General features: G+C 38.5%; 1 protein-coding gene across 1 annotated transcript in view; it reads right to left on the bottom strand.

Moving 5' to 3' along the window:
• THEGL (theg spermatid protein like) overlaps window positions 1-24,967 on the bottom strand; it is a 51,928-nt gene that overhangs the window by 10,724 nt on the left and 16,237 nt on the right. The window contains exons 3-6 of the mRNA XM_032399328.1: window positions 18,520-18,599; window positions 10,465-10,593; window positions 7,503-7,640; window positions 70-184 (exon numbers count right to left, since the gene is read on the bottom strand). Coding sequence (XP_032255219.1) covers window positions 70-184; window positions 7,503-7,640; window positions 10,465-10,593; window positions 18,520-18,599 — 462 coding nt within the window. The remainder of the gene's footprint in view (window positions 1-69; window positions 185-7,502; window positions 7,641-10,464; window positions 10,594-18,519; window positions 18,600-24,967) is intronic.

Genomic DNA, 24,967 nt, shown 5'->3' with positions numbered 1-24,967 from the left:
AGCATGTTACAGTTATAAACGTGTTGTTAACAAAATCAATCAGGAACTGTTTCTTTCAGATGGACTTACCCTTTTTGGAGGAACGTAGTTTGGATTTATGGCTTTGGCTATTGAGAGTTGTAATATCCGGGCAGAAGGATAAGAGATTTGAAGAGAATCTCTTGTTAAGTAATCATTGTAAGGCCTATATGCAAATGGAACATGAAATATTATAATCATTGGAGGAAAAATAATTGCATTTTTTCATTGCTGTACTCAACCTCTGATCAATTATGTATAATTTTTCCTACCTCAGAAACTTCTTTTCCCATAATCATTAGTGTTTTTTTCTACCAGATTGGTATTTCCTAAAGTTTTTTTTACTATGATCCACAGTAAGAAGTTATATTGTGATACAGTATATGTAAATCTGTGTGTGTGTGCGTGCGCGCATGTATCTGAAACAAAATTATTATGAAACAATGCTTGCCCTGAGCAAGGTATTCTGATTTTTAAAATTTCATTTGATTTTATTAAAAAAAAACTGGAATCAATTTCATGATCCACTGATGGGTTGAGACTTGCAGTTTAAACTTTACTTCCTACCAAAACCTCATATTAAATTCCTGAGATAAAAAATTCCAGTCACTACCAAGGACCCCTCTGTGATAGCCAGTCTCCTCTGTAGTGCAGTTTGAGATGGTGCTGCTCATAACTCCCAGCAGCTTGGCCAATTTTCATAGGCTGTTCCCCACATATTCCTTTCCTGGTACAAAAACCTATCAACCACAAACCTACAAACCTAATATGAAAAAAGTTTTTCACAAATAAATATATGATTACCCTCCAGGGGTAGTCTGTTAGTTTTTAAAAATGATACACAATTAACATACCATAGAGTTTACCTTTTTAAAGTGTACAATTCAGGGGTTTCTAGCATATTCACAAAGTTATGTAACTACTGTCACTATCTAAATTCAGAATGTTTTCATCATCCCAAAGAGAAACCCCATACTGATTAACAGTCCCTCTCCATTACTTCACTCCCCAACCCTGTGCCCCCAGAACCACTATCTATTTTCTGTTTCTATGGATTTGCCTATTTTGGAAATTTCAAATAAATGGAATCATACAAATATGCAGCCTTTTGTATCTGGCTTCCTTCACTTAGCATATTTTCAAGACTCATGTAGCAGCACATCATTCTTTTTTATGGCTGAATAATATTCCATTAAATGATTTACCACATTTTGTTTAACCATTCATCCATGATAAATATTCGAGTTGTTTCCACTTTCTGGCAATTATGAAATGCTGCTATGAATATTCATGTACAAGTTTTTGTGTGAGCATAAACTTTTAGTTCTCTTGGGTACATGCCTAGAAATAGAATGCTGATCATATAACTGTATTCTTAACATTTTGAGGAGCTAGAAAGTGGTTTTCCAATTAAGCTGCACCATTTTGCATTCTAACCAGCAATGTAGGAGGGTTTCAGTTTCTCCACATCCTCACCAATACAATTTTCTATTAATTATTATTATTATTGCCATTCTAGAAGGTTTAAAGTAGTATCTTGTCATTTTAATGTGTATTTCGAAGATGACTAATGATATTTGGCATCTTCGTATGTGTTTCCTGTTCATCTGTATGTCTTCTTTGGAGAAATGTCTATTCAAATAATTTGCCCATTTTCTAAATTGTGTTGACTTTTTTTGTATAGTTCTAAAAATTATATATATATATATTCTGAATACTAGTCCCTTATCAGATATATGATTTTCAAATATTTTCTCCCAATTTGTGGGTTATCTTTTTACTTTCTTGATAGTGTCCTTTGATGCACAAAAGTTTTTACTTTTGATGAAATCCAATTTATTTTTTGTCATGTGTTTTTGTTGTCATATCTAAGAAACCATTGCCTAAGTCACAGAGATTGATGTCTGTGTTTTTCTAAGGGTTTTTATAATTTTATCTCTTATATTTATAGGTCTGTGATCCATTTTATTTTTTTTAAGATTTTTAAATTTTTTATTTTATTATTATTATTATTTTTCAAGTAGGCTCCATGCCCACCTGAGATCAAGACCTGAGCTGAGATCAAGAGTCTGACACTGAACTGACTGAGCTACCCAGGCACCCCTAAGATTTTTTTATTTTTCAGTAATCTCCACACTCAATGTAGGACTCAAACTCACAACCCCGAGATAAAGAGTCACATGCTCTTCTGAAGGAGCCAGGCTGTGATCCATTTTAAATGAATTTTTCTGTATGATGTGAAGTAGGGGTTCAATTTCATTTGGATGTCCAATTATCCCAGCACTATTTGTTTAAAAGACTACTTTCCCCCAATTAAATTGTCTTGGCGGGGCTCCTGGGTGGCTCAGTCATTAAGCATCTGCCTTCAGCTCAGGTCATGATCCCAGGGTCCTGGGATTGAGACCTGCATCAGGCTCCCTGCTCAGCGGGAAGCCTGCTTCTCCCCTCTCCCAGCCCCCCTGCTTGTGTTCCCTCTCTCACTGTCTCTCTCTGTCAAATAAATAAATAAAATCTTAAAAAAAATCAAATAAATAAATAAATAGTCTTGGCATTCTTGTCAAAAATAAATTGACCATAAATATAAGGATTAACTTCTGGACTCTCAGTTCTATTCCATAGATTTATATGTCTATTGTTATGCCAGTATCATGCTGTCTTGATTACTGTAGCTTTTAAATAAGTTTTCAGGGGCACCTGGGTGGCTCAGTTGGTCGAGCGTCTGCCTTCGGCTTAGGTCATGATCCCAGGGTCCTGGGACAGCACCCCACATTGGGCTCCCTGCTCAGTGGGGAGTCTGCTTCTCTCTCTCCCTCTGTCCCCCCCACTCATGCTCTCTCTCTCTCTCTCTAATAAATAAATAAAAAATCTTTAAAAATAAATAAGTTTTCAATATGTTTTTCTCAAGATTGTTTCTCGCTATGCTAGGTCCCTTGCTTTTCTATATGAATTTTAGAATTGCCTTGTCAATTTATACCAAAAATTGCAGCCGGTTATCAATAGGAATTGCACTGAATATGTAGATCAATCTGGAGAGTTACCATCATAACAAAATTAAGACTTCCAATCCATGAACAGGAAATGTCTTTCCATTTATTTAAGTCTTCGATTTCTTTTAACAATGTTTGTAGTCTTCAGTGTTCATGCCTTGACCTTCTTTTGTTAAGTATTTTGTTCTTTTATTATTTTTAATTTTAGTAAAATACATATAACATAAAATTTACCATCTTAGCCATTCTTTTTTTAAGATTTATTTATTTATTTGAGAGAAAGAGAGAGAGAGCACAAGTAGGAGGGGGCAGAGGGAGAGAATCTTCAAACAGACTCCCCACTGAGCATGGAGCCCAATACGGGACTCGATCTTACGACCCATGAGATCATGATCTGAGCCGAAATCAACAGTTGGGTGCTTAACCGACTCAGCCACCAAGACACCCTCATCTTACCCATTCTTAAGTGTATAGTACAGTAGTGTTAAGTGCATTCACATTGTCGTATAACCCATCTGCAGAACTCTTGATCTTGTGAAATTCTACAGCAATTAAACAATTAATTTCCCCCACCCTCTGGTCCCAGCCAGCCATCATACTACTTTTTTCTTTACAAATTTGACTACAGTTGGTACCACATATAAATGCAATTACACAGTATTTGTCTTTTTGTGACTGGCTTATTTCATTTAGCTTAATGTCATCATGGTCCATCCATGTTGGAGCATGTGTCAGAATTTTCTTCCTTTTAAGGGCTGAGTAATATGGCATTACATGTATTATAATGTTCTTTTTGGTGCTACTGCAAATAGAATTGTTTTCCTACCTTCATTTTCAGATTGCTCATTGCTAATGGATATACAATTGTTTTTTTGTATATTGCTCTTGGATTCTGTGCCTTCCTAATAGACATAGTTTTACTTTTTCCTTTCCAACCTGAATGCCTTTTACTTCTTTTCCTTGCTTAATTGCCCTAACTAGAATCTCCAGTATGATGCTGAACAAAAGTTGGGAGAGCTGACATCCTTGTCTTATTCCTGATCCTAGGGAGAAACCATTCAGTCTTTCACCATTAATTATTATGTTAGCAGTGGGTTTTTTGTAGATGCCCTTTATCAGGCTGAGGAAATTCCTTTCTGTACCTAGTTTGTTAAGAATTTTTATTGTGAAAGTGTGTTGAATTTTGTCAAATGATTTTTCTGAGTCTACTGAAGTGATCACATGGTTTTGGTTTTCTTATTCTATTAATTTGATGTATTATATTGATTGTAATCTATTGATTCCAACATACTCTTGTATTTCTGGGATAAATTCAACTTGTTCATGAGGCTTTGTTAATTTTATTTCATTCCTTTTTCCTTCTGTTCCTCAGATAGCCTCAATTAACCTATCCTTAAGTTTGCTGATTCTTTCTTCTGACTATTCAAGTCTGCTGTTGAGCTCCTCTAGTGAATCAGCTAAAATATATGACACAAAGTCCGAGTTCATATAATACATTTATTGGAGAGCCCTGTGTGTCTTCATTAAACACTTGCTTTTTTCCCCCCTCACACAATTCTAACAAGCTTAGTTATCTGTTCCTAATGCACAGAATTGGGAAAAAAGAGGCTAGTTAAAATTATGGAAGCAGCCAAGTGTCCATCAGTATATGAATGGATAAAGAAGATGTGGTATATGTACACAATGAATATTATTCAGTCATAAAAAAGAATGAAATCTTGCCACTTGCAACAACATGGATAGATCTAGAGAGTTTAATGCTAAGTGAAATAAACCAGTCAGAGAAAGACAAATACCATATGACTTCTCCTGTATGCAGAATTTTAGAAACAAAACAAAGGATAAAGTAAAAAAAAAAAAAAAAAAAGAGAGAGAGGCAAACCAAGAGACGTTTAACTCTATAGAGAACAAACTGATGGTTACCAGAGGGGAGGTGGATGGGGGATGGGTGAAACAGGCAAAGGGGATTAAGAGTACACTTACCTTGATGAATAATGAGTAATGTATTGAACTGCTGAATCACTATATTGTATACCTGAAACTTATATAACACTGTATGCTAACTACACTGGAATTGAAATTAAATTAAATTTTTAAAAAAGAGCCTAGAGACCATTCCCCTGACCAAAAAAAAAAAAAAAAAAAGAAAGACAGGAAAACTATAAGCAAATATTTAATAATCTAAAAGCATAGAAGTCAGAATACTTAGCCTAAAGAAAAACTGTGCTTCATACTTAGACAGCTCCTGGGAGGTTTTCAGTATTGAAGTATAAGAGTTGATGTTCATAATAAAGATTCAAGCCAATGAACAAAGGTTACATGTATGTTTAATAGCTGCGAAGTCTGCTTAGGAAAGCAGGGAAACAACTTAAAAATACAGAAAGTTTTAACATTCAAGGGGGTTTCACCTATATGAAACATCAAACTCAGGTCTCTCAAAAAGTGGTGACATATTACTACTGGGTATTTATCCCAAAGTTACAAGTTGTGATCCGAAGGGGCACCTGCACCCCAATGTTTACAGCAGCAATGTCCACAACAGCCAAACTACGGAAAAAGCCCAGATGTCGTCCATCAGCAGATGAACAGATAAAGATGATGTGGTTTATATACGCAGTGGAATATTACTCAGCCATCAAAAAACTAAAATCTTGCCATTTGCAACGGCATGGATGGAACTAGAGGGTATTATGCTGAGCGAAATAAGTCAATCAGAGAAAGACAATTATCATATGATCTCACTCATATGTGGAATTTAAGAAACAAAACAGAGGATCATAGGGGAAGGGAGGGAAAAATAAAACAAGACGAAATCAGAGAGGGAGACAAACCATAAGAGACTCTTAACTATAGGAAACAAACTGAGGGTTGCTGGAGGGGAGGTGGGTGGGGGGATGGGGTAACTGGGTGATAGGCATTAAGGAGCGCACGTGATAGAATGAGCACTGGGTGTTATATAAGACTGATGAATCACTGACCTCTACCTCTGAAACCAATAACACATTATATGTGAATTAACTGAATTTAAATTTAAAAAATAAATTAATTTTAAAAAGTGGTGACATATTAACAAAGCATTCCTCTGGACTATAAATACAGATATATAAAAAATATAAAATAAATGAATATAGTTATATAACTATCAGGTTATATGTACATTTTAACTAAATTAGCAGATTTTGTTGAATGAACTGATAAATAAGCAAACAAATTTTATGTGGAGTCTGTGATGGAAAAAGACCCAAGCGGTCCAGTTCAATTTCTCTCTGAATGCAGGAATCTTTTCTAAAATCCATGTAAACTCACCATTCCAGCCTGTGCTTGAATAAGCATTTTCAGGGGTTGGGGCGGAGGCGGCAGTTGACTTTTCCAGATAAACATTTCTAGTTTCTGGAGAGCTAGTCAGCAAGATTTTCCTACACCTAGCTGATGCCTGCTGCTCTGTAAATTCCTTGTTCTAGACCTAGTTCTAGGATCAACACAAAGTAATTTTACTTTTCCTCCTTTTCCTCGTTCAGACGCTGACCCTTTCAATATCTGAGCACAGCTATCGCTGCTTCCTTGGTCTTTCTCTAGGCTAAGCATGTCATTTCTCTTAACTATTTTTCACGTAACATAGTTTCCAGAGGCTTCAACATTTCATTCAGCTCCTTCTGAATAGTCTCAAGTTTATTATCAGTTTCTTAGGGTATAACATCCATAAGTAGACACATACACTTAAGGTGTCTTGACTAAAGTACTATACAGTGGTACTATCATCTCCCTGTGATTGTACACGATACATACTCCATTAATCGACTTAACATTTTTCCAACAACCCCCTCACAATCTTAGCTCCCATGTGGAAGTATCACCTCAGCTGTCTTTTAAAGACAAGGAGAAATTCAGCATTCAAAGCAAAAGGAAAAACATTTGAAAAGTCATAGAAACAAAAGAGAAACATCAAGTTCTACAAACTGCAAAAATTTGTTTCATTTGCATATGTTTCATATGTAATGTTGCATATGTAATATTTCATTTGCATATTTCCTTTGAATTGGCTGACAATGGTCAAGTTCAGAGTGAATTTTAGTTTCACCACAATTTGAGTCAAATGTAATTACTGGTGGGGCACCTGGGTGGCTCATTTGGTTAAGTGTCTGACTCTTGATTTCAGCTCAGGTCGTGATCTCAGGGTCGTGAGACTGAGCCCCAAGTCAGGCTCCATGCTGGGCATGGAGCCTGCTTGACATTCTCTCTCCCTCTGCCCTGCCCCAACCTGCTCATGCATGCTGTCTCTCTCTCTCTCTCAAAAAAAACAAACAAAAAACCCCACTAATGTAATTACTGGTGATGACCCTCTGATTACCTACAATTGCTGCATACATTTGAGTTTTTACCTTGATCCTTTGAAACACAAGTGAACTTTTAGTTTATGAAACTACATACACTATAATAAGAAAAATATTGTGAGGTTTAATGAAATTAGGATTTATGGAGATTATCGTGGTACTCTACCTCTTTATTAGATATTCTTTCTTGAATCTGTTGGGCAGTGCCAGCTTCTGGATCCTTTTGGAGGGCTGGCTAAACAGTGCAGGAGAAGGGATCTCCCAGATAACAGACTCTCTACCGCAGCTGTTGTAATACTGAGCCCTGGAAGTTACAGAAGAGAAAAAAACTGAGTGAAACGAGCATGAATTCCAGTAACAGTAATTTCCAACGCTGACCCCCAACTCTAGGCCTAGGAGCAGGTATGATAGTTTACCCCTTTACTGTGAGCTATTCTCCACATGGAGAGACATCAGAAATGGTTGCAGCCATCAAGTTCCAGCTGGCTTTTAATATCCCATTCCAAAACAGATTAATTTTCTGTAATAAATTGCGTTCTTTTAAATAGACCAAAAAATAACTAATTAAAAGAGAAAATTTGCTTCTTTTAAAACCAAATACCTTCTTAGTCTCTCAGAGACAATTACTAGAGATTGCACAGATAATAAAAGGAAAATAAAAGGCTATATTAACAAGTTTATGCCAACAAATTTTAAAACTTAGGTGAAATACATAAATTCTTTGAAAGACACATACTACCGATGCTCATTCAGAAAGATATAATATGAAGAGCCCTTGTCAAGAGTTTACAAAGCAATTCCATGGTCTTGCTGCCACAGCACCCATTTTGTTTGACCAAGCAGCCTCCGGGGACCTTAAACTGACCTTGGCCCCCATCTCATAAGCACATGCCCTAGATACCAGTCCACCAAGTCATAAGTAAATGTACATTCCTGATATGACTTTGCCAATAGCCCTGTGACCAACAGTCTCCTGACTCCCAATGCCTTCCTTTCTTTATGCATCCTTTAGATATAAGTCCCAAGAAGCTTACCAAAACCCTGCTCTTTCATTTGAATTGACCAATCTGGTCTTGGCCTAGGAACCCCAAAGCACTTCACCTGCAGACCCTAATAAGGCATGTGCCCCAGGTCCTGCCTCTCTCTGCACCATGCTTTAACCTCCACGTGTGACTCCTCAAGGCATACCAGGAACTTCTAGGATCTGTGAGTAATAAACTTCTCTATTTCAATTTCTGTTATGGTCTATTGTTGAACTGTGACCCCATGCTCCCCTTAACAAGCGTTATTCTGACAAATTCATAACAGCCCTATATCTATTAAATAAATTGAATTTATAGTTAAAAACCTGAACTAGAGGGTATTATGCTAAGTGAAATAAGTCAGTCACAGAAAGGCAAATACCATATCATTTCACCCATATGTGGAATTTAAGAAACAAAACAAATGAACATAGGGGAAGGGAAGGAAAAATACAATAAAAGGAAAACAGAGAGGGAGGCAAACCGTAAGAAACTCTTAACTCTAGGAAACAAACTGAGGGTTGCTGGAGGGGAGATGGGGTAACTGGGTGATGGGCATTAAGGAGGGCACGTGATGTAATGAGCACTGGGTGTTATATGTAACTGATGAATCACTAAGTTCTACCTCTGAAACTAACAATACAGTATAAACATATACATAAAATTGAATTTAGAGGCGCCTGGGTGGCTTAGTCGTTAAGCATCTGCCTTTGGCTCAGGTCATGATCCCAGGGTCCTGGGATCGAGCCCCGCATCAGGCTCCCTGCTCTACGGGAAGCCTGCTTCTCCCTCTCCCACTCCCCCTGCTTGTGTTCCCTCTCTCGCTGTGTCTCTCCCTGTCAAATAAATAAATAAAATCTTTAAAAAAAAAAAATTGAATTTAAATAAAAAATTTTTTAAAAACCTTCCCACCATAAAACTCCAGACCCAAAATGACTTCATTGTGGATTCTATGAAATACATAAACAAGAAATGCCAATTCTATATATTTTCCAATTGATTCTGTGAGGACAGAATTACCAAAAACAAGTAAAGACATTACAAGAAACAAAGACATTACCACAAAGACACTATAAGAAAAATCCAGACTAATACATCTCATAAGCACAGATGCAAAAAGTTTAGTTTTATTGGAACACAGGCATGCTCAGTTTTCATAACGGCTGTGGCTGCTTCCTGCTACAATAGTGGAGTTGGTAGTTGCAATGGAGACTTTGTAGTCAACTTTACTATCTACCCACTTCCTGAAAAAGTTTGCTGACTTTTGACTAAAGTCGTATATCGAAAAGAGATAGAGAAATGGCTACCTCAATTATCTTGGAAACCAAACTTCAGATAAATAATGGTATCTTCACCTTTTTCCTGTTACTTTAACCTCCCTCACTACTTGTGCTCATCCCCTCCCCCCTCCACAGTCTTTCCTCAAAGAACCAACCAGCAGAAAGTCTAGTCATTCAACAAACATGCACTAAAAGCAAATTGGCAATGGGTATCAAAAGTCTGAACGATATTCTTACCTCTACATGTAATAATTAACTCATGGTAATTAAGCCCGTGGTGGTATACAAAATCCACGAGAAGTTGCATGCATAAATAGTTCATGCACAACAATGTTATAGATGGTACGTATCCCAGCATGATACTGCCACTTTATTAAAAACTCAAGGGGCACCTGGGTGACTGGGGCTTGAGTGGCCAACTCTTGATTTTGGCTCCAGTCATGATCTCGGGCCATGGGATCGAGCCCCACGGGGGGCTCTGTGCTCAGCATGAGTCTACCTGAGATTCTCTCTCCCCCTCCCCCCACTTGCTCTCTCTCTCTCTCTCTCTCTAATAAATAAACTCTTAAAAAAAAAAACCCTCAAAATCCTAGTAAGCCAAAACATCATAAGATATAATACAAGTTAGCAATAGCTAAATATTAGTCTTGTGCTAGAAAAGTTTTACTGTAGCATCAGATTAGGAAATATATAGAATCTTTAATCCTCAACAATTTTTTTACTACAGATTGGACAATTTATGGCTTTCAGATAAAAGGGCTGGGTTCTGTGTTCATTTTCCCTAGGGACTCCTGATAAAGTAACCTGGTAACACACAAACACTAACCTGTTAGGTACATATCGGTGGGAGACTTCTTTGGGATGGGCAAGGTCCTCCAGTCTTTTGGTCAGCTGAGCTTTCAACGCAATCCGGGCAATAGGGCAAATAGGATCTTGATTCCCCCAAAACAGTTTTCTGTTAAAAAGCAGAAAAATCAAATGGTAAGGAATTCACTACTAATGGACATCTTAGAAATGGCTCTTGATGGGTTCCACACTGATTTTCCTTCACTTCCAGAACTATCTCTATTACAGAATTTAACAATTTCCAGTCGTCAGAAACAGATCAACTACTTATGCAGTTAAAATAAAAGAAGATTGTTTCACCTACTGTCCTAAAACACGGTGACCAAAAATGAACCTGTTTTCTGAAAGAGTTCTGTTTCTGCCATTGTATAATTAACACTGTAATTTATAATCAGATCAACGTAAAATGGGCATGCCATCTACCCAACACTGAGTTCCCGCTATGCGTGAAGCCCTATACCAGGGGGTCAGAAAATAAAACAGTATCAGGGTAATATTAGTAGCTCCCATTTGTGAAATACTGTGGGCCAGGCAGTGGGCTAAGTGTTTACTGACATCAGATCTTTTAGTCTGTACAATAGGCATGATTCCTGAGCAGAGGGTGAAGAGAAAAGGAGAATCAGTAAGGGATTCACCTGAAGAGGCTTCATGGAAGAAAGTGAAAGGCACAGGCTGCCAGAAATGAGGCACATTCCATGTTGGGGTAACTGTGAGAAATGGGAATAATCAAGTATGGGTCAAGGCATGTTTGGTCAGGGACATGTTGGTAAATAATTAACTAACATTGCTACAATGGGTAGGGAAGGCAGAAGGAGTCAAAAGAAAGTACCTCAGTAACCTAACTTTGCATATAACTGAAATTGCCACTTAATTGAGCTTAACTATTTAAAAGGCCCTGGTTTTTTTTAACCTTATCTATATTTTTTTATACAATGTTTATTTCTCTACTTTGCAAACATCAGCCAGAGTCACCATTAGAAATATTAATGAATGAATTAATATTCCCATCCCCTACATTCTGCTGATTCCATTTCCTAAATATGGCTTAAATCTGTCCATTTCTCCTTATTCCTGTTGCTACTTTCCTTGTCCAGATCCCATCACCCCCATCACTGCCAGAGTGATCTTTCTAAACCCCAATCTGATCAAGTCACCCCCTTGGCTTTACACTGGACTCCCAACTCCTTACTGTGGCTTACAAGGTCCTCCACAATTTTGACAAAGAGCACCTGCCACTCCAGCCTATAAGTTCATCCAAAGGGAAGGAGCATGACTTAATCTTTTGGAGATTTCCCCCTAGGATAATTTAGTGCTGTACATGACAGGTGTTCCATCACAGTCTGATGAATGAAAGAATGGTGAAAACTGGGGACTCACCTGAGGGTGATGTAAAACAGAGAGGAGAGAATGACCACAGGGAGAAGAGGCTACAGCAGAAATCAGGTCCTCACGTGATGAGGGCCAGAGTGGGAGTGACACTGGGGAAGAGAGTAACTCTGTTTCCAAAAGAGAAGACTGGTGGATAGAGGTAAAAGCATCATGGAATGGGAGAGGAAGATTTCAAGACAAGATGCATCGAATATATCAGAAAGCATCAAATATAACTTAGACATCAAGAATGGAAACTAAAACAAAACAAAAGACAATGGTACTTGGCCAGGAAAATATCAGTGGTAATAGAAAAAGTGAAGAGCATCTAAGGGATAAATATCAAAGCTCTGATGGAGAAAGGCTAAGAGAATCAGGGATTAGGAAGCAGAGGTGACATATATACAGTTGACCCTTGAACAATGAAGGGTTAGGGGCACTGACCCCATACAGTTGAAAATCTGCATATAACTTCTGACCCCCCCAAAACTTAACTACTAATAACCTACTGTTGACCAGAAGCCTTACTGATAACATAAACAGCCAATGAACACATATTTTGTTTATATATTCTATGCAGTATTCTTATAATAAAATAACCTAGAGCAAAAAAATGTTATAAAGAAAATCATAAGGAAGAGAAAATACTTTTAATTACTGTACTGTATTTATTTATTTATTTATTTTAATTTTTTATTGTTATGTTAATCCCCATACATTACATCATTAGTTTTAGATATAGTGTTCCATGATTCATTGTTTGTGCATAACACCCAGTGCTCCATGCAGAACGTGCCCTCCTCAATACCCATCACCTGTACTGTATTTATTGAAAAAAAAATATCTGGGTATAAGTGGACTCATGCAGTTCAACCCTGTGTTGTTCAATGTTCAACTGTGTATATTGGTTTTGTATTCATTGCTTCAAATTCAAAGCAAAAGGTACTTTAGACACGGCAATTATGTTAGTACATAATACATGGTCCTGATGATGATTTCTAGGGACTGAACCTTTATGAGATCATTATCTGCTTGAAAATTTTGTCCACAGGGCACCTGGGTGGCTCAGTTGGTTAAGCGTCTGCCTTCAGCTCAGGTATGATCCCAGGGTCCTGGGATGGAGTTCCACATCAGGCTCTCTTCTCAGTGGGCAGTCTGCTTCTCCCTCTACCCCTCCCCCTGCTCATGATCTCTTTCCCTTTCATGCTCTCTCTCTCTCTCAGATAAATATTTTTTTAAAAAAGAAAATTTTGGCCATAAAAACTAGGAAACACATAGTATGAAGGAAAAGTATTGAGAATTATGTAAAAGGCAGGAGAGCCAGCCCAAAGTAAGCTAGAAGGAAAGGATCAGTGGGATGAGAAAGAGCAGAGACTATACAGTTGAGAAAAATGTGGATGTAATGTTCATCAGAAAGTGGGGAGACTAACTGACATGTCAAAGTAACATATTATGCAGATGACTCTTCACTCTACTCTGACAGCATTTAAAAATCACCTATGTTTAGCTGTTACATAGCTAACAATATCAGGGAAACAAATGTTTAATCTTTTACAGTCCATAATGAGGACTTGACCTCAGAGCATACGGTTCTTACCCATATTGTACCTGTTTGATGGATCCATGAGATATAACAATATCTGACACAATCACACCCCTAGAATTCTAGAATAAGGGACCTAGAAGGGTTTTTGAGAGTTCTGTGTTCAGTCATCCTTTTCTGAACAGCTAAATCTCTAGTCTTACATATTTCCAGAGTCAGAAAACACAAAACAGCTTTCATTTGTCTATCTCCAGAGTGTTATTGTTCTGAAATTCTTACACCCTCTCTTATTGTAACAAGTATTTATTTAGCTTTCATCTCTATAAACTGCTCTATGTACTTGAAGATTTATGAGACAGTCTTTAATCTTTCTTTGTCAGTCTGGCCAACCACAAATTATTTGAATGTATCCCCATAGTTCCATTTTTCTTTTTTTTTAAGATTTTATTTATTCATTTTAGGGACAGCACGCACACGTGTGCGAGCAGGGAGGGGCAGAGGTGTGGGAGAGGGAGAAAGAATCTGAAGCAGACTCCGCACTAAGTACGGAGCCCTACCCAGGGCTCAATCCCACAACCACCAGATCATGACCTGAGCCAAAACCAAGAGTCAGACACTCAACCAACTGCGCCACCCAGGCACCCCACCATTTTTCTTTTAATAATTTTCTTCCTTGGTTTTTGAGGCCCTCTCTTTCCTGGTTCTCTCTCCCGCTCACACTCTCTTTCTCTCCCCCCCTTCCTTCCCCCACCTCTTTTCCAGTTTTATTGAGAAATAATTGGTATACATCACTGTATAAGATTAAGGCACACAGCATGATGGTTTGATTTACATATATTGTGAAATGATTACCACAATAGGTTCAGCTAACATCTGTCTTCTAATTCTCTCTTGCCTACTCCTTCTCAATTTCCTTAGGAAGTGTCTCTTTTGCAACGTAAACAATGGCATGTGCCCCAAGGTTCCCTCTTCCTCACTATTTTTTAAAAATTTTTTAAAAATTAAAAGTGTGCCTGGGTGGCTCAGTGGGTTAAGTGTCTGATTCTTGACTTTGGCTTAGGTCATGATCTCACGGTCATGGGATAGAGCCCTGCGCTAGGCTCCACACTCGGTGGGGAGTCTGCTTGGGATTCTCTCTCTCCCTCTCCCTTGGCCCCTCCCTCCCATGCTCTCTTTCTCTTTAAAATAAATTAACAACAAATCATAAAAAAAAAAGTATCACTAAATACTGATGTTTCCAAAATAGTATCTCCAAGAATTCTCAAGCATTCTCCTGAGTGTTAAATATTTATTTCCAAATGCTTACTGGATGTCTCAAAAGCATCCCACATGACAAACCTGTACCTTCCTCCCAAACCTGTCCCCCTCTTATATTTCCTTTTGCAGTTACAATAATGTTTTCCACTTTATTTCTAAAAACAGAAACCTAGAAATCATATTTGATTCCTCCTCTCCTTCAGGTTCTTCATTTGTCACTAAGTCCTATCCATCTCTATCTTGACTCTAACCTTTCTTGTAACCCTTAAAGCCACTCTCTTAAGACAAACCCTCATTATTTCTCTCCTGCATTATCGTAATAGCCCCAAATCAATCTTCCTGACTCTAATGCTCTATGCTATCAAAGGGACCATGCCTTTCTAAAACAGCCATTGTGATATAATGTAGGTAAATGGGCTTTGTGTGCAATGAACATAGATTCAAATCCCAGTTTTGGTACCTGCAATTAACTTTTTTGAGCTCAATTGCCTAATCAAATCACTCCTTCAAACTTTCTAATGGTTTCAAATAGGAGTAGGTTGGAGAGGAGTGTTCTAAGATTACTGACAGTTCTAGCAATTTTCACTAACACATCTCTTATCAATGCATACCTCTCATCAATGTATATGTGTATGTACCCATCCATGAAAAAGAGAGAATTTAAAGCATATTATATTATTTATGTTTAAAAACAAGCCTTTTAAAAATTAAATTTTTAGGTTATAGCAAAGTTGCAGGATATAACATTAATATTCAAATTCTACTGATTTCTTATACACCAGCAATGAACAATGGGAATTTGAAATTAAAAACAGAACACTATTTACATTAGTATCAAAAAAATGTAAATACATAGGTGTAAATCTAACAACATAAGTATAAGATCTCTATTAAAAAAACTACAAAACTCTGGTGAAAGAAATCAAGGTAGAACTAAATAAATGGAGAGACAGTCCATGTTCATAGATACAAAGAGCCAATAATTGTTACGATGTCAGTTCTTTCCAACTTGATCTACAGATCCAGTGCAATCTCAATCAAAATCCCAACAAATTACTTTGTGGATATTCATTCACAAACTGATTCTAAAATTTGTGTGGAGAGGCAAAAGATCCAGAATAGACAACACAATATTGAAAAAGAAGAACAAAATCAGAGGACTGCCACTAGCTGACTTCAAGACTTACTGTAACACTATAGTAATCAGACAGTAGTATTAGTGAAAGAATAGACAAATAGATCAATGGGAAAATATAGATCCTAGAAATGGATCCACACAAATACAGTCAGCTGATCTTTGACAAAGGATTGAAGGTTATCCAACAGAGAAAGGATAGTCTTTTCAACAAATGGTGTCAGAAAACTGGACACCCACGTGCAAAAAAGTACATCTAGAGACACGTTTCACAAAAATTAACTTGAAATGTATCATAGACCTAAATGTAAAATACAAAACTATAAAACTTCTAGAAAGTAACGTAAGAGAAAATCTAGGTGACCTTAGATTTAGCAATTCATTTTTAAATATGACCAAAGCATGATCCATGAAAGAGAAAAATTGATAAGTTGAACCTCATTCAGATTAAAAACTTTTGCTCTGCAAAAGACACTGCTAAGAGAATGAAAAGATGAGCCACCGACTAGGAAAAAATACTTGCAAGACACATATTTGATGTTTGACAATCTTACAATATTGTAACCTGCAATTCAGGTTACAATACCAATAACATAGATGGGGGGCCTATAAACAACAGAAATTTCTCACAATTCTAGGAGTTTGGAAGTCCAAGATCAAAGCATCAGCAGATTCAGTGCCTGGTGAGGACCTGCTCTCTGGTTCATAGTCAGGCATCTTTTTCTGTGTTCCCAAATTGCTGAAGGAGCAAGGGAGTTCTCTGAGGTCTCTTTCATAAGGACATTAATCCCATTCACGGGTGCTCCATCCTCATGATTTAATACCTCCCAAAGGCCTTACCTCTTAATACCATCACATTGGGGATTAGGTTTTCAATTTATAAATTTTAGGGGAACATAAACATTCAGTCTATAGCATCTGATAAAAGATTGGTATTCAAAATATACAAAGAACACTTACATTTCAACAATAAGAAAACAAACACCCAATTAAAAAGTGAACAAAAGTGTTGAACACACACTTCACCAAAGAAAATATGCAGATGGTAAATCAGCATATGAAATATGCTCAGCATCAGGTCATTAGAGAATTACAAATTAAAACAATGAGAGAGATACCACTATACACCTTTAGAATGGCTAAAATACAAAACACCAAATGCTGGTGGGGATGTAGAACAACAGGAACTATTTTATCCATTGATGGTGGGATTGCTAGACACTTTAGAAGATGTTTAGCAATTTCTTACAAAGCTAAACATATTCTTACCATATAATCCAGAAATTGCATTCCTAGGTGTTTACTCAAATGAACTGAAAACTTTTATCTACATGAAAACCTGCACATCAATGTTTATAGCATCTTTATTCATAATCGCCAAAAATCGGAAGCAAACAATATATCCTTCAATAGATGACTGGATAAGCAAACTACGGTACAACCAGACAATGGAATATTTGTCAGTGCTAAAAAGAAATGAGCTACCAAGCAATGAAAAGACATGGAAGAACCTTAAATGTATATTACTAAGTGAAAGAAACCAATATAAAAAGGTTATATACTGTATCATTTTAACTATATGACATTCTTGAAAAGGCAAAACTATAGATATAGTAAAAAGATTGGTGGTTGCCAGGGTTTTGGAGAAGGGAGCACAGAGGGAAAAGGATGAATAGGTAGAGCACAGGTAATTTTTAGGGCAAGGAAACTATTTTACATAATACTGTAATGGTGAGGGCACCTGGGTGGCTCAGTCGATTAAGCGTCCACCTTCGGCTCAGGTCATGATCCCAGGGTCCTGGGATCAAGTCCCGCATTGGGCTCTCTGCTCATCGGGGAGTCTGCTTCTCCCTCTGAGCCCCCCGCCCCCATGCTCTCTCTCTGTAATAAATAAATAAAATCTTTAAAAAAAATATTGTAATGGTGAATACATGACATGCATCTATCAAAATCTATAGAAGTGTACAACACAAAAAGTGAACCCTAATGTAAACTACAGACTTTAGTGAATAATGGGTCAATATTTCTTCATCAATTATAATAAATGTACCACACAAACACAAGATGTTAATAATGGGAGAAACAAGAGGAGTGGTAGTAATACAGAAACTCTGTACTTCTGGCCAATTTTTCTGTAAACCTAAAACTGCTTTACAAATAAAGTGTATTATTATTTTTTTTAAGCAATAGAATATCAGAAAAAAGGGACAAAATTAAGGCTTTACTCAGGAGCCAAAGAAGAAAAGGTGTGGTGAAGGATGGGAGGTCAGTGGGTCCTACTGGCTGGAGACCCAGAGAACAGGTTTGCTCTAAGCAGAGGCTTACAGACAGTACGTTAGCAGCAGCAAAGGTGAACCCGAAGGATGGACACAAGAGCTTCGAAGTGGTTTTCAAACCTGTCTGCTTATTAGAATCATGTGGGGGCTTCTAACACTCACAAAGCCTAGGCTGGACTCTAGACCAAGTAAATCAGGATTTCTGGGGATGGGGCCCAGGTATCAGTGTTTTAATAGGTGCCCAGGTGATTCCATTTACAGATTAATTTGAAAACTACTGACTTAAGATTAGCCTTTCATGTGTTGACTTAACTGAGGGGACAATATTGGTTCAGTGGATTCAGTTGACCACAGAGTGGATAAACCTGGGATGCAAGGTCAGTGGGCAAGTAAGAATCTTACTTACCTATTTAAGTTAACACAATCCTCACAAACAAGACTGTAATGTTGCCTTACCTATCTGGGGTTCCCCATTGTCTTTTAGGCCTAGAAAGATCTTGGATTCTCTTCCTAGAAAAAAAACTAACAAATACCAACTGATTAATTCAGAGAGAATGCTTAGCCATATTTAAATATGGTTATATTAGATAACTCCTACTCAAACAAATCCCATCTTGAGGGGAAAAACCCAAAGTCCTACTTGATGTGATTTGAAGAGTACTGAAAGCTCACAGTATTCAAAAATATTGTGGACCCAAAATTCTCACTCCTAAAGTCATGAATAATATAGAACATAGTGAAACAAAGACAATAAATATGCAATAAAACCAAGAGCTTATTATCTCCAGAAGACCCCAGATAAAATGCACACTTCATGGGAAAAATTCTCCATTCTCATATTAAGTTAATTTGTAAATGGCCTGATGGCACTGGACTCTGAAGAGATGCATAGATAAATTTCAGACAGAGTATTTGGCTTTGAGAAAGCTATGAAATAGGCAAAATATGCCTTGAGTACTACTCAACCCCCTTTCTTCCCTACTCTGCTCCTTTGAACCTTCCCTGATTGTTCTGAACCTACCTAAAGCAGACACAGTTTGTGCTCACCAGGTATCCATGTGTTCCTCCACATTGCCAAGCCTCCCTTCAGTTGTTTAATTTTTTATTTTTATTTATTTATTTATTTAGATTGGGAGGGGGGAGAAGCAGAGGGAGAGGGAGAGAGAGAATCTAAGCAGGCTCCACGCCCAGTGTGGAGCCCTACATGGGGCTCGGTCTCATGACCTTGGGATCATGACCTGAGCTGAAATCAAGAGTCAGAAGCTTAACCGACTGAGCCACCCAGGCGCCCCTCCCTTGTTTAGAGCCATGTGAACAGTTATGTCTAACTTCAGTAGAAGTGTTGAGTATTAATTCCAGGGCAAGCTAAGAGCTTAAGAGCTAGTGTGCCTGCTCCATTTCCCTCCTCCCCTGTTGTAGCAACTCTGGAAGCCACATATTCCAGATGGCACGGCTAAAAGACAGAAGAGGCCAGCCATCTCACACTGGACTGTGACATGAGGGAGAAATAAACTTCTATTGCATTAAGTCATTGAGAGTTTTGGATCTTATTTGTTACTGCAGCATTGCTTATCCTCTGCAGATTAATACACCACGTATGTTACTGCAGCTCATATGGTAGTTATTTATGTACTTGCTTGGAGTTTGAAGGGCCCAATAAATAACAACCCTTTTTTGCCCACAATTAGGAACTAACTGAAAAATAGGTACAGGAGTCAGATAAATAGAATAAAATACTTTCTCTATTATTGATGAAATGGTGTCGAAGAGAGTAGTGTGGATTCCTGATATCCCTGAATTGAACTTGTCCCCCCAAACTGCAAGCCTCCCCCTGCAGGGGCTAAGTTTCCTATGTGACAGAAAGCCTATGACAAAGATGATTCACCATAGACAGGAAGGTCCCAAAGAAATAGGACCCAGGAGGGGCCAGTTCTCTCTCCCAACTCCATCAAACAGAAGTCATTCCCACCCCCCTGGAGAGTCTAACAAAGGAATAATAAGGCAAGAGGTCAGGAAAATTACTCGAGGTAAGTGCTTTTATATAAAAAAGGAAAAGCATTCTCCCTAAAACTCGCCTGAACAATAGAATTTTTTTTCCAGTTTCAAGTTTTTATTTAAATTCTAGTTAGTTAACATACAGTGTAATATCAGTTTCAGGTGTAGAATTCAGTGACTTATCACCTACATACAACACCCAGTGCTCATCACAACCAGTGCCCTCCTTAATACCCATCATCCATTTAACCCATCCTCTACCCACCTCCCCTCCAGCAACCCTTAGTTTGTTCTCTATAGTTAAGAGTCTGCTTTAAGGTTTGCCTCTTTTTTCCATGTGCATTTGTTTTAATTCCCCGTATGAGTGAAATCATATGGTATTTGTCTTTCTCTGACTTATTTTGCTTAGCACAATAATCTCTAGCTCCATCCACATCATTGCAAATGGCAATATTTCATTCTTTTTATATTTTGCAAGTTTCACTATATGTCTTGGTGGTGACCTGTTTTTGTTGATTTTGAGGGGAGTTCTCTGTGTCTCTTGGACTTGAGTGCCTGTTTCCTTCCCCAGATTAGGGAAGTTATGTTCAAATACATATGTTCAAATACACCTTCTGCCCCTTTTTCCCACCCTTCTTCTGGGACTCCTAGGATATGGGTATTATTGCACTTTGTAGAATTGTGGAATTCCCTAAGTCTATATTCATGATCTAAGAGTTTTCTTTCCTTCTTTTCAGCTTCATTTTCCATAATTTTATCTTCTATATCACCTATTGGATCCTCTGCTTTTTCCATCCGTGTTGTGATTACATCCCGTCGGTTTTGCATCTTAGTTACAGCATTTTTTATTTCACCTTACTAGTTTTTAGGTCTTTTATCTCTGCAGCCAGGGTTTCTCTGGTGTCTTTTATGCTTCTTGCAAGCCCAGCTAGGATTCTTACACTGTTTTCCTAAATTCTTGTTCAGGTATATTTCTTATATCTGTTTTGAGCAAATCCCTGGCTGTGATTTCTTCTTGTCTTTTTGGGGGGAGAATTCCTCTGTCTTGTCATTTTGTCTAAGTTTCTGTCTTTTGCGTGTTATGGAAGATGGCATCTTCCCGTCCTCTCATCCCCAGGTAAGGGGAATTCGAGCCATGGCTGTTCAGGAGGCCCTCACAGAAAAGTAAATCATCTCCCCTCCTGTGTCTCAAGTTTCCATCAGATCCCTACCCTCAACCTGTCTGTGCCTGGGCTGCTGGCATGCCCAGCACCACAGTTCTGTGTTTTATCTCTGGGGCTGGGATTCAAAACTCCAAATCTTAAAGGACCCAGCAAGGCACGGACCTGCTCCCCTCCCCGAGAGAAGAGGCTCGCAGCGCCGCACCCGCACCTGGCACCACTCTGTCCCAGAGAAGCAGGTGCACAGCCGCACAGGTGTCTGGAGTGTATGGTGAAGCACAGGGAAAAGCTGCGGCCAGGTTATCTGCCCTCTGCACACACCTCTGTCCCCTGCTGTTGAACACCCACTCAGTGGCACCCAGCCGGTGTTTTGTCCTTGCAGAGAGAATATACTCTCTTCCAAATGTACTCCAGGAAGGGGAACATTCTCTCTCAGTGTGACTCAGGGGATCCCCACCCCATGATGTCTTGTGCAAACCCCACCTGCTGCTCTCTCTTCCCCTCTCTCCCTGTCTTCTCTCTGAGAAAAGGGTTCCCTTCCCTCTGTGGCACTGTGGCTTTTCTCTCCCCCAATTCACGTCTCCGAATCTCGCATCTGCCACCTTCTCTCCCTCTAATTGTGCAGATTGTTTTCTTAATCCTTAGATCAATTTCCTAGTTGTTCAAAAATATGTTGATCTAGGGGCGCCTGGGTGGCTCAGTCGGTTAAGCGACTGCCTTCGGCTCAGGTCATGATCTCAGGGTCCTGGGATCGAGCCCCGCATCGGGCTCCCTGCTCGGCGGGAAGCCTGCTTCTCCCTCTCCCACTCCCCCTGCTTGTGTTCCCTCTCTCACTGTCTCTCTCTCTGTCTGTCAAATAAATAAATAAAATCTTTTTTCAAAAAATATGTTGATCTAGCTGTGTTCAAGGGATGAGGCAAGCTCAGGGTCCCCCCATTACTCCTTCATATTAACTCTCCTCCCAAGATTTCATTCTTTTTGATGGCTGAGTAATATTCCATTATTCCACATCTTCTTTATCCATTCATCAGTCAATGGACATTTGGGTTCTCTCCATAGTTTGGCTATTGTTGATAATGCTGCAGTAAACATCAAGGGGCATGTATCCCTTTGAATCAGCATTTTTGTGCCCAGTAGTGCAGTTGCTGGATCATAGGGTAGTTCTATTTTTAACTTTTTGAGGAACCTCTAAACTGTTCTCCAGAGTGGCAAGACCAGTTTGCATTCCCACCAAGAGTGTAGGAGGGATCCCCTTTATCTGCATCCTTGCCAACATCTGTTGTTTCTCTGTTGTTGATTTTAGCCATTCTGACAGGTATGAGGTGATATCTACATTGTAGTTTTGATTTGTATTTCCCTGATGATGAGTGATGCTGAGCATCTTTTCATGTGTCTGTTGGCCATCTGGATGTCTTCTTTGGAAAAATGTCTACGTTTTCTGTCCATTTTTAAACTGGGTTATTTGTTTTTGGGTGTTGAGTTTGATAAGTTCCTTATAGATTTTAGATACTAACCCTTTATCAGATATGTCATTTGTAAATATTTTCTCCCATTCTAAAAGTGGCTGCCTTTTAGTTTTGTTGTTTCCTTTGCTGTGCAGAAGCTTTTTCTCTTCATGAAGTCCCAATAGCTTATTTTTCCTTTTGTTTCCCTTCCCTCAGGAGATATATTTAGTAAGAAGTTGCTACAGCCAATGTCAAAGAGGTTACTGCCTGTGCTATCCTCTAGGATTTTGATGGTTTCCTGTCTTACATTTAGGTCTTTCATCCATTTTGAATTTATTTTTGAGTATGGTGTAAAGAAAGTGGTCCAGTTTCATTCTTCTGCATGTTGCTGTCCTGTTTTCCCAACACCATTTATTGAAGAGACTGTCTTTTTTCCACTGGATATTCTTACCTGCTTTGTTGAAAATTAGTTGAGCATATAGTTGTGGGTCCATTTCTGGGCCCTCTATTCTGTTCCACTGATTTATGTGTCGGTTTTTGTGCCAGTACCATACTGTCTTGATCACTACAGCTTTGTAATAAATATAACTTGAAGTCTGGAATTGTGATGCCTCCAGCTTTGCTTTTGTTTTTCAAGATTTCTTTGGCTATTTGGAGGCTTTTGTGGTTCCATACATATTTTAGTATTGTTTGTTCTAGCTCTAGGAAAAATGCTGGTGGTATTTTGATAGGGATTGCATTAAATGTGTAGATTGCTTTGGGTAATACAGACATTTTAACAATATTTGTTCTTCCAATCCATGAGCATGAAATGTTTTTCCATTTCTTTGAGTCATCTTCAATTTCTTTCATGAGTGTTTTATAGTTTTCAGAGTACAGATCTTTAACCTGTTTGGTTAGGTTTATTCCTAGGTATCTTAGTTTTTAGTGCAATTGTAAATGGGATTAATTCCTTGATTTCTCTTTCTGCTGCTTCATCATTGGTGTAAAGAAATGCAACAGATTTCTGTACATTGATTTTATATCCTATGACTTTGCTGAATTTATGTTAATTCTAGCAATTTTTGGTGGTCTTTTGGGTTTTCTACACAGAGTATCATGTCATCTGCAAATAGTGAAAGTCTGACTTCTTCCTTGCTTATTTGGATGCCTTTTCTTTTTGTTGTCTGATTGCTGAGGCTAGGACTTCCAGTACCATGTTAAATAACAGTGGTGAGAAAGGACATCCCTATATTGTTCCTGACTGTAGAGGAAAAGCTCTGTTTTTCCCCACTGAGGATGATATTAGCTGTGGGTTTTTTGTTTATGGCCTTTATGATGTTGAGGTATGTTCCCTCTATCCCTACTTTGTTGAGGGTTTTTATCAAGAATGGAATGCTGTATTTTGTCAAATGCTTTTTCTGCATCTATTGAGAGGATCATATGGTTCTTATCCCTTCTTTTATTAATATGGTGTATCACATTGATTAATTTGTGAATATTGAGCCTTATAATATAGTTTTATATATTCCTGCAGCCCAGGAATAAATCTCCCTTGATTGTGGTGAATGATTCTTTTAATGTACTGTTGCATTCCATTTGCTAGTATTCTGTTGAGAATTTTTGCATCCATGTTCATCAGGGATATTGGCCTGTAGTTCTCTTTTTTAGTGGGGTTTTTGTCTTAAAATAAGCCCTGGCCATGGTGTCAGGTAGGATTCAGGCCTGACACAGTGCAAGCAGATCCTTCTGTGAAAGACATGGCCTCCCTAATTAAATGGTGACTGATGCCTCAGGAAGCTCCTTTCAGAAAAGTGGGAGGAGGCAAGGGGGATTAAATCCTTCAGTCAGATTACCTATTTCCATGTTCCTCTGTCTAATTCATTTGCGCTGCTTCAGCCTTTAAGTTAAAATTTATTTGCCCTTTAACACCTTGCCTTAGCTGTGGGCTAAGGGGGGTAACGTAAGTAGGGATTCTATGCACACAAACCAGGCCACAGGGTTAACAGTGGGACAGTTCCCCTGAGGCCAGTGTGGTGCTGGCAGCAACCAATCCTGGGGACATGGAACACCCGGGCCAACAATTCTACTCATCTAAGAAATTTTTTTTTTTTTTTTTTTAAAGATTTTATTTATTTATTTGACAGACAGAGACAGCGAGAGAGGGAACACAAGCAGGGGGAGTGGGAGAGGGAGAAGCAGGCCTCCTGCCGAGCAGGGAGCCCGATGCGGGGCTCGATCCCAGGACCCTGGGACCATGACCTAAGCTGAAGGCAGACGCTTAACGACTGAGCCACCCAGGCGCCCCATCATCTAAGAAATTAT

The sequence above is a fragment of the Phoca vitulina genome, unplaced genomic scaffold (genome assembly GCF_004348235.1).
Source record: "Phoca vitulina isolate PV1807 unplaced genomic scaffold, GSC_HSeal_1.0 scaffold3, whole genome shotgun sequence".
Taxonomy (NCBI): Eukaryota; Metazoa; Chordata; class Mammalia; order Carnivora; family Phocidae; genus Phoca; species Phoca vitulina.
This window is presented reverse-complemented; position numbering and strand designations above follow the sequence as displayed.